This window comes from Mchenga conophoros, linkage group LG10 (assembly GCF_057382185.1).
Source record: "Mchenga conophoros isolate Kocher_MC1m ecotype Shallow Benthic linkage group LG10, M_conophoros_male_GT1.1, whole genome shotgun sequence".
NCBI classification, from domain to species: Eukaryota; Metazoa; Chordata; class Actinopteri; order Cichliformes; family Cichlidae; genus Mchenga; species Mchenga conophoros.
The window spans coordinates 9,336,445-9,349,340 of NC_140535.1; the positions used below are offsets into that span (position 1 = coordinate 9,336,445).

At 39.7% G+C, this 12,896-nt stretch overlaps 2 protein-coding genes across 4 annotated transcripts; both read right to left on the reverse strand.

The window, feature by feature from the left end:
* Positions 1 to 1,574: 1,574 nt before the first annotated feature.
* Positions 1,575 to 7,324, reverse strand: gja2 (gap junction protein, alpha 2). Of its 2 annotated transcripts, XR_014894093.1 has the most exons (3): positions 7,075 to 7,324; positions 2,149 to 5,058; positions 1,575 to 2,117 (listed from the first exon to the last, which is right to left on the reverse strand). XR_014894093.1 is itself a non-coding variant. In XM_085288441.1 (2 exons), the coding sequence occupies exon 2, from the start codon at positions 5,005 to 5,007 to the stop codon at positions 3,949 to 3,951; it is 1,059 nt and encodes a 352-aa protein (XP_085144567.1). In that variant the 5' UTR covers positions 5,008 to 5,058; positions 7,075 to 7,324; the 3' UTR covers positions 1,575 to 3,948. The 2 variants fall into 2 exon arrangements, 1 of the variants encoding a protein (XP_085144567.1); XM_085288441.1 differs by having other exon boundaries at positions 1,575 to 5,058.
* Positions 7,325 to 9,065: 1,741 nt separating this feature from the next.
* gjb1a (gap junction protein beta 1a) lies at positions 9,066 to 12,075 on the reverse strand. Of its 2 annotated transcripts, none has more exons than XM_085288444.1 (2): positions 11,944 to 12,075; positions 9,066 to 9,895 (listed from the first exon to the last, which is right to left on the reverse strand). In XM_085288444.1, the coding sequence occupies exon 2, from the start codon at positions 9,879 to 9,881 to the stop codon at positions 9,159 to 9,161; it is 723 nt and encodes a 240-aa protein (XP_085144570.1). In that variant the 5' UTR covers positions 9,882 to 9,895; positions 11,944 to 12,075; the 3' UTR covers positions 9,066 to 9,158. The 2 variants fall into 2 exon arrangements, with proteins under 2 accessions (XP_085144570.1, XP_085144568.1); XM_085288442.1 differs by lacking the exon at positions 11,944 to 12,075 and adding an exon at positions 11,308 to 11,405.
* Positions 12,076 to 12,896: the final 821 nt, after the last annotated feature.

Sequence of the window (12,896 nt, forward strand, 5' to 3'; positions counted from 1 at the left end):
TTAGTTTGCAACAGACTGCTATTTTGGTTCCCTACTCACAGTTTCACCCACAATCCTCCCCCAAGTGTGCAAGTGAGTTATTTTGGGCTTGGAGACAGGAAGCCTTTGAAGCATAGCTCTCACCAGTATGATGGCATGTGTTTTGGAAATGGGTCCATCCACACTGTCCTCAATTTGTATGTCTTGGTGCAGCTGGTGGAAACCGAGCAGCTAATGTGACAGCCTCTTGTAAAACAAAATAGCAGGGCTGCACTGATATACTGCAGATTGAGTTAACATTGCAACACAGCTCTTGGACAGAAAACCCCCCAGTTCCCATCAGTATTCAAATGTTGAAATGTTGCATCATAGGCTAACTTCGAACACTCAGAGCAGCATAGTATTCAGCGATTAAACTAAGTAAGACTTTAAGTACACCAGCAAACTGCCCCACTGACCATATCCTGTAAGGATTTGCCTTGGATGTATGCAAACCATTTCTCAGGCTTCATCCACTGAAAGACTAAAACCTTCACAATGCCATGACTATCCAAACCAAACTTTGCCGATCACACTTTCCAGATACTTGAAATCTAAACATAATGCACATATTAATTACAAATTAAGTGAATGAACGGTTTCATAATCCCTGTAGTATTACTCATTTCATATGAGGCCTGCATGAATGTCAAGTTGCTGTTGTTTGGCTCTGGAACTGTGACATTTGCTGTGCTGTGAGATTATTAATACATTTTGTATGGCTAAAACTTTAATTTGCATCACACAATCATTGACTGCATTCTATAAAAGCTGCAAAAGTGTGTATGTGACATCAATATAGGTTTTTGTTTTTATATACTTATTTTTTCAAATTACGAAAAGGCTTGATGTCTTGCTAAACAAATTGAAATATATTTTGATTTATGCTCAATCATCCAGGTAAGTAAATCCCAAAAGGTTGATTCTGTTCATCTGGACGTAACGTTTTCAGTGGGAGAAATATTTGTCACTTCAATTCTGAGAATGAAGAAGTCATTTGGATGAGTGATGAAACATTTTTCCCACTATCTTGTGAAAATTCACAAAGAGCAGTGAGTATCGTATTACCTGATCACAAACTGTACAAAGAAGAAAGAAAAATTTAATTCAGTTTTAAAATTCTGCAACCTGTCAAATCAAATAATCAATCAATCAATACTTTATTTGTATAGCACATTTAAAGACCAGAGGTACACCAAAGTGCTTCTCAATAGTAAAATATGAAATAAATGGTAAGTGGACTGATTCTTATATAGCGCTTTTCTACTCTCAAAGTATAGTACTCAAAGCGCTCTATACAATATGCCACATTCACCCAATCACACCCATTCTCACAAGCACTTTATCTATACTTAGTGCTATCTAACTACATTCACACACATTCACACTCCGATGGATGCATCGGAGAGCAAGTTGGGGTTAGTATCTTGCCCAAGGATACTTGACATGCAGACTGGAGGAGCCAAGGATCAAACCACCAACCTTCCAATCAGTAGGTGACCTGCTCTACCTCCTGAGATACAGCCACCCAAGTAAAGTTAATTACGATAGTAGAGTACAAATACATTTCCAGACAAAACGAGCACTAATTAACCCAGAAGCACTATGCTAAAAGAAACATAGAAATCCCACTTTGATCCTTGAGTACATCTGATATTCTGAAACAGGGATTTTGAAAAAACACTTGTTTGTTTTGGGGCTTTTAATCAAAGTACATCACAAATACAATACAAGGAAGCCTGTATCCCAGCATAAGTACTTTCTGTATTAAATCCTCATCAATAAGCAAATATTTTTGCAGTAATTTAAGCAATAAAAGCAACAATCAATAACATGGGAAAAACCACAGTTTCTTTCAGTAAAACATTTTTATTAGTCCAGTATAGCTTATTTTATCTTCTATTCTCATCTCACAGTACTCATTTAAGTAATACAGCTGTAAACAAAAAGTTTTGAGTTACCTGGGGTCCGTTCTTCGTACCTCGCTAAGTAAGTTAGCTGGATTTGATTGTTGACGATTTCGCGTGATCCTGGATCATTCGGTTCCCCGAAGCTCATCCGGGACTTGCTGTCATAGCAACAGATCCGTAAGCGTAAACCTGCTCGGGAGCAGGCTTACTTTATGTAAACAGGATTAGATCGCGGCCACTCAGGTATGTCCGCTTCATTTATACGAAAGCAACAGCGATATTTTACCACTGTTTTACCATAAATAAATATTATCAATGTAACTAAAGATAATGCAGTATTTGATCCTTTTATTGATTCCATACAGATACATACAGGTCATTTCCTTAAAAAAGGGAAATGTACTATTAATCATTCTATTTCATGTATTTGATTATTTCAGATGTAATTCATATTTCAGAGTAGTAATAGTAAATTACTTCGTGTAATCAAGATGAGAGACCACGGCTATAAAAGCGAAGGTGGATTTGGGAAGTCTGTCGCAGCCATGTCCTGTCCGTATACGCGAGCAGCCCATTGCGGAAGGTGCAAGATTGATAAGGAGAGTCCTCAGAATTCCGCGTATATTGCGGGATAGACAGGATCCTTTATCTCAGTGCGACAGTGTGCTCATAGAGAGATATCGATTTTCCCGTGAGTATTATTTACTTAACCAACTTGTTGACGAGGGGGTGCAGGACCACCACCTGTCTTTTTTTGCTCTGCCCTTTTCTTGGTTGCTGTTATAAACAAACAAACAGATTATTTCAGGCTCTCTTTTCAAGAGACTAAAAGCAATATAAGTGATAAATATTACCATTCTGTAGAATATTCTTATATTTCACTTTTACTTGTTCCCATGTTCTAGTGGGTCCTGTTGTGGCTCTAATGTGAAAGAGGATATAATGTAATATAATATAATATAATACAGTTACCCTACCGCCTACTGGTGATGGCCAGAGGGGCCGATGGCGCGATATGGCAGCCTCGCTTCAGTCAGTCTGCCCCAGGGCAGCTGTGGCTACAACCGTAGCTGCTTCCACGAGTGTGTGAATGTGAGAGTGAATGAATAGTGGCATTGTAAAGCGCTATATAAATCCAATCCATTATTATTATTATTATTATTATTATTATTAAATTACTTACTAGTTTAATTTGTCAGCAACTTTCTGCCAGCCCTCTCTCCTTGCTTTTGCAGCCTTTGCAGTGTTCCCTTGCGTTTTAATTAAACTCTGAAACTCCTGAAATCCCTCAATCAAGAGTTCTTGCTCTGCTGCCGAATAATACCGAGCGCGCTCCTCCGACATTTTCGCCGACCAATCAAAGGGTTGCCGATCAATGTTTCTACTATCGATGCGTAGCCCCTGTTAAGCCACCCAGTGATCTCACATTACTTCATCCAGCTATACTAATCGTCAACAACAGGTGTGTTCGGAGAACCGGAATAGCGAGCTCAAAGTTAGCGCGATGATTTGATCTTGGATTTGTCATTTGATCTTGGATGTAAGCGAGGTACGAAGAACGGACCCCTGGTCATGTATCTGTCAGACTCAGAGTGGAAACAAAGTAAAATAGTGTCATGAGGTTAAACCAGCTTTCTAAACACTTGCTCTTTTCTTATGAGCTTCCTTGTTACTAACATAAGGAGATTATCTGATCTAAGAAATGGCTTCAACCTCCAGTTGAAGTTAAGTAGAAGTAAGATGTTTTCACTGAAGCCTGCTGTTATTAGGCAGAATTGACAAATAAAGTTGACTTGACTTGACTTGATTATTTTTCACATGATAATCTCAATACTTTACACATGCTCTGCCTCCAGCGTGTCTCCCTGAGTGCTCTTAAATCTTGGCTTCTAGCCTTTTATCTGCTTTGTGTTTACCTCATTTTTCTTCTAACGTCTTTCACACTCATATTTTACATATTATTACATGTTGGTGTCTCCAGTTTTTCCTGAGTCTTCTTGCATTAATATTCAGTAGATTCTTAGATCTTCAGGTCATCCATCCTGCTCTTGAAGTTGCTGTGCTTGCTTGACTGACTGTTTCTGCGCTGATTTTCGATGGACATCTCAAGGACAGGACTGGAGATTTTTCTCCCCTTTGTATCAATTTCTTCCGCTTTGCCTTTCCTCTCCACGGCCATATTATCTCTGTTCTGCTTGTAGGCCACCTTGCTGTTGTAGGGGCTGTAAGCAGAGTTTGGCTCTGGCATGCTGTACTTTGAGTCTGTAGGGAAAAGTTCAGGCACAGCAGAATGACCTCCAAAGTAGTTATAGTTTGGGACAAAGGGCATGACCGGCTCACTCAGGGCTTTGGAACCTTCACGTGCGGCTTTTGAACTCCTGCAACGAAGACCCTGGTGGCACTTTGTAAAACCTAGATGGTACATTTCCACCAGGTTGAGCAGCAGTGAGACGCAGGCCACAGCCAGCATGAAAAGGATGAAGATTGTCTTCTCAGTGGGGCGGGAGATGTAGCAGTTCACCATGTTTGGGCAAGGCCAGCGGTCGCAGGTGTACATGGCCTTGAGCTCAAACCCATATAGAAAATACTGAGCTACAATAAACGCAACTTCAAACAGGGTCTTAAAAATAATGTTGAAGACATAGGTCCGCAGTAGCACACCTTGTAAACGTGCGTGGCCCTGTTTGTCTTTAACTGAGGGCTTTTTGTCCTTATGGCAGAATACTTGCTGCTGGTCTTCAAGCTCCTTTTGTTTCTGCTTCTCCTTCTCCTCCATGCGGACCAAATGAAGGATATGACCAAGATAAATGAGAGTGGGCGTGGAGACAAAGATGATCTGCATCACCCAGAAGCGGATGTGAGAAATGGGGAAGGTCGTGTCATAGCAGACGTTCTGACAACCCGGCTGCTTGGTGTCGCACGTGAAGCTGGACTGCTCGTCGCCCCACACCTTCTCAGCAGCAGCCCCCAGCACCAGGATGCGGAAGATGAACAGCACTGTCAGCCAGACTTTACCCACTACAGTGGAGTGTTCCTGAGCACTTTCCAGCAGCTTCCCTAACAAGTTCCAGTCAGCCATACCGTCTTACAACTGTCCCCTCAGCTTTATTGGCAAAACCAGAAGAAAGGCCTGTAAGTAGAGGGGGAAATGTTTTATTTGAATAAACTAAGTAATATGGCAGACTTAACCTGTCAAGTAACTTATTACCATACCATATCACCACTTATTACCATAAAAACAACGTGATAAGCTTTAGTAAATGAAATGATGATGATATTTACAAATTAGTTGATTGACTGACTGGACTTTTATAAGGTGATTGTTAGCTGTCATATTTGCACATGCAAAATTAGAATAAGGCTCAGGAAACGTTCCCACCAGCTTGTTTTGTTCATACAATAGTTTATATGTTAATCAGAATTCTAAATCTCTATATGAGGAAATATGTATTGTCTCCACTTTCTTTAATTTACCTTCAGGTAAACATATTTTTCTGTGTAGAGAAATGGGAGCATGGCAGTATGCAGATAATATGGAGACTGCATAAGCCCTGTTGGTTCAGAACATATCCATGGGGGTAAGAACAAAATATTCCATTGCCAACGTTTCATAACTCTGATAGAGATTTTGAGTGCACACTTGTTTTTTGCTCAGGGTAAGAACGTTTCCATGCACATTTGTGAATGACTGCCATCGTCCTGTTACATGAGCCAATTTCAGCTAAGCTTTAGCTGTCAGGCAGATGACCTCGCGTTTGACACTAGAATATTTTGGTATACAGAGGAGTTCATGGTCATCTCAGTGCCTACAAGGATCTCAGAGGCTGTGGCTGCTAAATAAGCACAAATCATCACCCCTCCACCACTGCTTGACAACTGGTATAAGGGGTTTTGCTTAGGTTTGCAAAGATGCAACTTTGCAAACCTAAGGCATGCTGCCAGGTTCTTTGCAGAAAGGCTTTTTCCTTTCAAGCAAGTTTGGTCCTTTTCTAAATGAAATATCATAAAATTTCACATTTGACACCTGGGCATGCAGGGAAGTGTGGCACTGTGTTAAAACTACCAAAACCTCTACTTTTACAGAGGTGGTCCCACTTGCTGATGATTATTTAATTAGTTATTCATTTAAAGACGTATTATTAGTAGTATCTAGCTGCTATTTACCTTCTCAGTTCCTGTGGAAATAGGGAAGGTGCATTTAGTTTTTTGCAGGACTACATAGAGTCCTATCAGAACTTTCCTTTTCATGTTATTGTGTATAGCACAATAATCCACCATAGCACAGGGTCAAGGGTACATGAGTCTGATTTGTATGTAAATCTAAAATTCCCCTATGTTGTCATACTTGTACTTTGCAGTATACAATACCATGTTGGATAACTAACTGATAACATTGCTATTAGTGCAGTTCAGACTTTTTTTAATGAACCGTTTTAAAAATTCTGACGAGGAGTGTGCCACACATTTAAATGTGAGAACACGACATAAAATCAGTCAAGTGCAGTTTTAATGTCACTGATTCATCTCAAGGTTTTTACATTTTAAACACATTTAATTTTAAAACAAAACAAAACACACATTCAGTGTAAACTGTTTGATTGCTTTACTGTTTAGATATGTAGTTAATTCATATAGTATGATGAATCCATTTAGTATTGGTCTTGAGAAATCCCACGTTCAACTTTCCCAGAGAATGCTGATCATGAATTCACCCGTTTGTACTCATAAATGTTTGTCAGAACGATCTGATAAAAAGTGCAGGGACACAGATGGTTGTGTTTGAGAGATAGCCCCGGAGCGGCCTGGGTGAGACTCTCAGGATTGACGCTGATCTTGTGACACAGTACTCCGACTCCAGAATTAGGTGTCTAGTTTAGATCTCATATCATATTTGTTACGGTTTAGAAAAGAAATAAACTTGAAAAAAATACTTAAAAATGTCCTGAGTGATTATTTTAAAAAAATCAAAAAACAAATCAAAAAATTTAAATCCATATGGTCACATGGTCACATGGATCAACTTCTTTTACCACAGCTGAATGTGGAGTTCTTTCACTCTGTTCAAAATTCCTTTCATATTTTTTCTTCATAATAATTCTGCTAGCGAAGCAATAGTAACATCCCAGAAAGATTAAGAAAGACCTACCTGATAAAGTTCATTTCTTTCAGTCACTTGACCTCTTCACTTCACAGCGAGGCCATGTTCTCCTGAGCTGCTGAGGAAACTGCAGCACCAAAGATAAACTTCTCTCAGGCAGTTTTCTCTGGGATTCTGCTTGGTGCCCTCCCTCCTACTCTGACCTTATCAATGCCCAGTCCTCAACAAGCCACCACAGCTAAACCCCTTGTCTTGTCTCAGCACAGATGAAAACATTCCTGTGAGAAGAAAAGTCTAAAATCCTCGCTGTCAAGAGGTGTTTCTGTTGAACTGAGTGGCAGCTGAGGAGTCCAGTGAGGATGCAGGTTAAGCCTACATACCACTGTGCTCTAAATATAATTCATGGTGAAGGGAGTGGTTTTGTTGCCACTTTTATGGTGATCTGACGTGGATGAGCTTTAGATGGCACAGAGCCATCCCTCAGTGCTACACGGAGGAAGACTGCATGGAGTAATACCTGAAAAAATGATGCCTGCATACAGAGGATGGTGTACTAACCTAATTATGCTATTTAGACTTAAGGTCCCTCTATTAAAGCATCAGAAAAGACAACAGAAGTTTATTTACCTGTACACAAGTACAATTACTCATCACAAAATAACACTGTGAAAAAAGACATACTGGATTAAAATCACTTTCACTTGGGGTGTTTTGCGGAAGGCCATCTGCAAAATAAGCACACTTAAAGCCATTTTACTGTAAATTAATTTGCCTTCCTGAATAATGTGTGGTGATGGTTTCCATAAAAAGAGAAACAACCTCATTTTTCTGGGACAGCAGGTTCAGCTGTCTATGGGGGTATCCACACACTGAAACTCCTATATGGTGGGTCCACTGATAACACCAACACCAATAACACCTGAGACAGTTCTTCGCAGGTGACTTTGAAGATCTCACACACGGTGGAGTTGATGGGGTGAAATGCGTGAGGATGTTTCGTTCACATATTTTGTTTCCCTCAGTCACATTTCTGACACCGGCACCTCTGTGGCCTCAGCTTTATTTGTACCTATCGTTAACCACCGCCCGCTGGTCGTTTATTCTATCACCTTTCCACAGAGCCAGGAAGTCCTGCCAGAGTACGCTTAAACAGCTTTCAATCTGTTATGTGTCAGAACAAATCCCCTTTAACCGAGTAGGTAAAAACAGCACAGTTAGTTTAAAGTCTGGTTGATTTTATTCTGTTGTGTATGGACAACATAGAAACATTCCACTTTCAAAATAAATACATTTAAATAGAAATATCACCATGTTAAGAAAGCTTCACACAAAAAAATGCAATTCAAGTTTTTTTTCTATTACTGTCTTTCCAAGTGAAAGTATTGAACCGCCAATTCAAATAATGTGACTGCCCCATTCAATACATATGAAATGCAACATGTTTACTACATGCATGTATTAGTATAATTTCACTCACATCAGTGTTTGTGATTATGTGTCACATAAATAACAAAATATTATTAATGACCATGCCCACAATACACTTTTCTCAACCAACTGGAAGTTTTGCTATGACTTTGGGCAGCTTTTATAGTTTCATTTCAAGATAAAGATTAAAACAAATCCATGATAGCTGAAGGCTGTAATGTGGTCAGTGGAAATATTGGTTTATTAAGTGTTTTTAACTGATCTGCAGTCAGACAAACACCAAGCTATCCATTATAACTAGAAATGTTTGTCGAAACATGAACTGCTGGCTTTCTGCATTTGAACCGGTGAAGCATCGCCATGATATAAACCTCACAAGTTTAATCAGTAGTTGTTACCTAAATGGTCACTTATATGTCTCCTTTGTCTGTGAAGGTTCTCAGTCATCCAGGTCATCGTAGTCAAAGGAGCTTGCAAAGAAAAGCGTCTGGACTTCTTTAAGTTGCTTGAAGACGTTTCACCTCTCATCCGAGAAGCTTCTTCAGTTCAGAACTGAAGAAGCTGAACTTCTTCAGTTCAGTTCAGAACTGAAGAAGCTTCTCGGATGAGAGGTGAAACGTCTTCAAGCAACTTAAAGAAGTCCAGACGCTTTTCTTTGCAAGCTCCTTTGACTATATGTCTCCTTTGTGCTGCTGTGCATTTTGTTAGAATGAGCAAAGCTTTTGTTGGATCCAAGCCCCCATAGTCGAGTCTCCAGCATTGTGCAAATGCTTGCTGCAAGCCTTCCCCACCAAGAAGACCACCTCGGCAATGTTGAGTAGAATACAAACACCTGACACAGCCAACATGAACACGGTGAAGACAGTCTTCTCTGTGGGTCTCGACACAAAGCAGTCCACCGTGTTGGGACAAGGGTAGGAGTCACACTTCACCAGCCGGATCATCTTGTAACCAGGGTAGATCATATAAAACACATACATAAAAGTGACCTCAAAGATGATACGGAACAAAAGGCTGATGACGTATGTCCACCACAGGGCCCCAGTGATTTTCATCTTCTGTGTTTTTATCTGCTCCAGGTCTTTCGGGTTGGACCGGCCCGACAGTTTGTAGAGCCTCTTGTCAACATGACGCCGATGGGCAACGTGCATGGCTACCAGCAGGGCAGGAGTGGAGACCAGGATGAGCTGGAGTGCCCAGAGTCGAATGTGGGAGATGGGGAAGAAGTGGTCGTAGCAGACACTGTTGCAACCCGGCTGCTGCGTGTTGCAGGTGAAGCCAGACTTCTCGTCGCCCCACACGCTCTCGGCTGCAACCACGAGGACCAGGATGCGGAAAATGAAGAGCACGGAGAGCCAGATTCGACCGATGCCGGTGGAGTGGCGGTTCACACCGCTAATGACAGCATAAAATGATGCCCAGTTCATCTTTGGTTCCGGGTCTGAAAACAAACAAACACAAAAATCATATGATATCATTTTTTTGTAATTAAATTTTTTTTATTGTAAAATAATTTTACTGCAAATCAACACAATAATGTAAAACAAACCATAAAATGATAAAAAAAGATAAAAATCATCTCTTTTTTATATTCATTTTTATATTTCTCTGCTTTTTTATGTTATTGCTTTGTTGTCTATTATATGTATGCTGCTATGACAAGAGTTTCTCTGATCTGATCTTATGATAATTCTTACTGTTTGAGATTAGACATTCAAATAAGACTGTCTTCTTCGCATGTAGCCATTCGGCAAAAATGAAGGCTTCTTAAATCTTAAAAAAAGGTCTGCCAAGCTCTCACTTGGACAATTTGTTTCCAAAAAAGTAGAACCAAAAATTAGCAAGTGAAGCAATGCAAATGATGTACAGTAAATCCCGTGTGTAAGGCTATACTCTGGAGAGTTGACCGATGCAAATTTACCCGGGATCAGTCCCCCTGTGTTTCTGTTCAGTATATCCTCCCTTTGCCCTGATGTATAAATTACTTCATCACATTAACTCCTCAGGACTTGCAGGACTCTTGCATGTTTAACCAAAATTCCCTTGAAGTTCCTAAAAATACTTAAAAATTTGCTTTATAAAAAAATCACTAACAAATCCCATCTTGTGACATAACAGGCACAAAATTACTGGCCCTTCAGTACAAGTAAACTTCACAACAGCAGCTTCACGAAATAATTGATTTGTTGATCATTCGGTTAATTTTCTGAGTGAAAAAGCGCTTTTTTTTTTTCTAAAAGCAGAAAATCTCCCTCCAGTTTCTGTTGTGAGGATTGTTTGTACTTATTGCCTTCTGTGACATAAAACTGAATATATATGGATTATGAGAAAACAATTTGCACACATCATCATGCATCAGCTCTTTCTGAAGGTGTTAGAGTGACACTTAAGTTAAAACTATTGCTTGAAAATCATCAGGAAATATTATGTAAAAGATTATGCACATGAAAATGATCTATGCATCAAACTTAGAACAAGAAAAAAATACTTTAGATTAAAAAGGCAGGAAATATAACTCTCTAAAAGTTCTCCTGAATGTCAAAGTCAGACACAAAGGAGACTTTCAGTTTCACTTTTCAACAGCAAACTTAAAACTTAATAAACACAATACTGTCTTACTTATTCACTTTAAATAATAGCAACCTGCACACTTGACTTAAATCAGAACACATGGTGCAGCCACACTTTGGCTGGACTTGGTAAATTAATAGTAATGAGTACATCACAGCTTTTTCTTTTTTACGCCTATGATTCTTCTTAGTCTTAAATTGTAGCATGTTTGATCCCCTTGGTGTTGATCATTACTGATTGCTCTGTTATGTCTGAGTCTAGAGTAAATGTTGGAGTTGTTACCGGGCTCAGCTGGAGGTGTAAGAGGCATAGGAGGCAGCGTGGAGGACAATGTTGACCCGCTGGTTTGGCATGGATGTGAGTCCAGAGAAGGAAAAAAGCCTCTCTGCCCCCCTCTGCAGCTGGCAGCCCACTTAAGAGTGCAATACTGAGGTCTGGCACCATGTGTCATGTGACATGCTTTCACCAGTAGCCATGGTGTTGCATGCAAAATGAGCAACTGTAGCTGGATTAACAGACTCTTGGATAGTCTCCACTCACCGGCAGGAAAATCATTTGTGCTCCTAAAGGACGTTGATAAGTTACACAGAAGGACTCTTCTGCTTCTTAGCTTAGAAGGTTTTCACACAATTCACTGATCAGGCAGATAGAAATAACTAACAAGGTCTGCAAATAAATAATGTTGTCTGATCATCACTTCTCGGACGAACTCTCAAAAAGAACATGTTTGGAAAAGAGTCTCATTTTCTTTTTTATCCTAATCATATCTTGTGAATATAGTGTGAAGTGACATTAACAGCTAAGCATGATCTGCCAATGAGCACAGAATAAATGAACACGCTGAAAAGAAACTATTTAAACTGTCCATCCGCGCAGCCACATGATGTAGGAACAAAGCCATCAATAAAATGAACTTACCTTAGCTCTGCTTGCAAATAAAGTGCATCCAGAAACATTTAAGTTAGCATCACCAGATCAGATTTTTTTTTTCCAGTCTTTGACTGTGAACAAGAGTATCAGAGCACCATGACTTTGCATTGCTAATGATTTCCCTCACACTAGCCACTGCCCTGCACTGGGGAGGTCATATGCCTCTGTGCAAAGAATTTGCATACAATAGCCCCATTTAGGCAGCGCAAACAAACAGCTTCAGAATTCAGATCAAACGTTTTAATTTCTGCCCAGCTGAAGAATCTGTGTGGGGACTGTGGTCTGTCATGTTGTCCTCAGTATGCTGCTGAGCAGAGGAAGTGGGGGGTGGTTTTGACGTAATATTGAGTGTAACATAAAGGTCTTCAACAAAGAATGAGACTCAAAATCTAAAGATAAGAGGACAAGGGTTTGTTATCCTGAGAATCAGACTCTCATCTAGTGTTTCTTCTCGACCTTTACATCCTAATGCTAAACCACTGATTGAACCAGCCAGTGATTGCGTTTACTGTGTACTCAAGGGAAACTGAATCCATTTTGAGGCGTTTTCACAGATGGGGCAAAAACTGGCAACTTTTCAAACTGAGTAACTTTTTGAGCTCACTTCTTGTCTCAGTTAAAATCCAAAAGAGCTGATTTGAATATGACAAACTATTCATTCTAATATTCAGTCATTTTTACTAGTTTATAGTTATTTTTAATCATTAGTGAGACAGCTGTTATATTTCATGACATCACTTGTCATCATTTGTCAGTGTTAGGACCATTTAGTTGGCTATGATAACTAAAACAAACAAAGAGAAATGTATTGTCATGTATCTGCATTTCTGTGTCATAGTATGAGAGAAACTGTGGGTGAGTGACATCTTTAAAAACCTTGGCACCAAGGGAAAGACTCTGGGAATGTTGAAATGATGCTTAAACTAGCAAAAATAAACTTT

Coding starts and splice junctions, on each gene's coding strand:
- gja2 (XM_085288441.1), bottom strand. CDS start 5,007: ATGGCTGACTGGAACTTGTTAGGGAAGCTGCTGGAAAGTGCTCAGGAA.
- gjb1a (XM_085288442.1), bottom strand. CDS start 11,335: ATGCCTCTTACACCTCCAGCTGAGCCCG. Junction 9,896..11,307: donor TACACCTCCAGCTGAGCCCG/GTAACAACTCCA, acceptor GTTTGTTTTCAG/ACCCGGAACCAAAGATGAAC.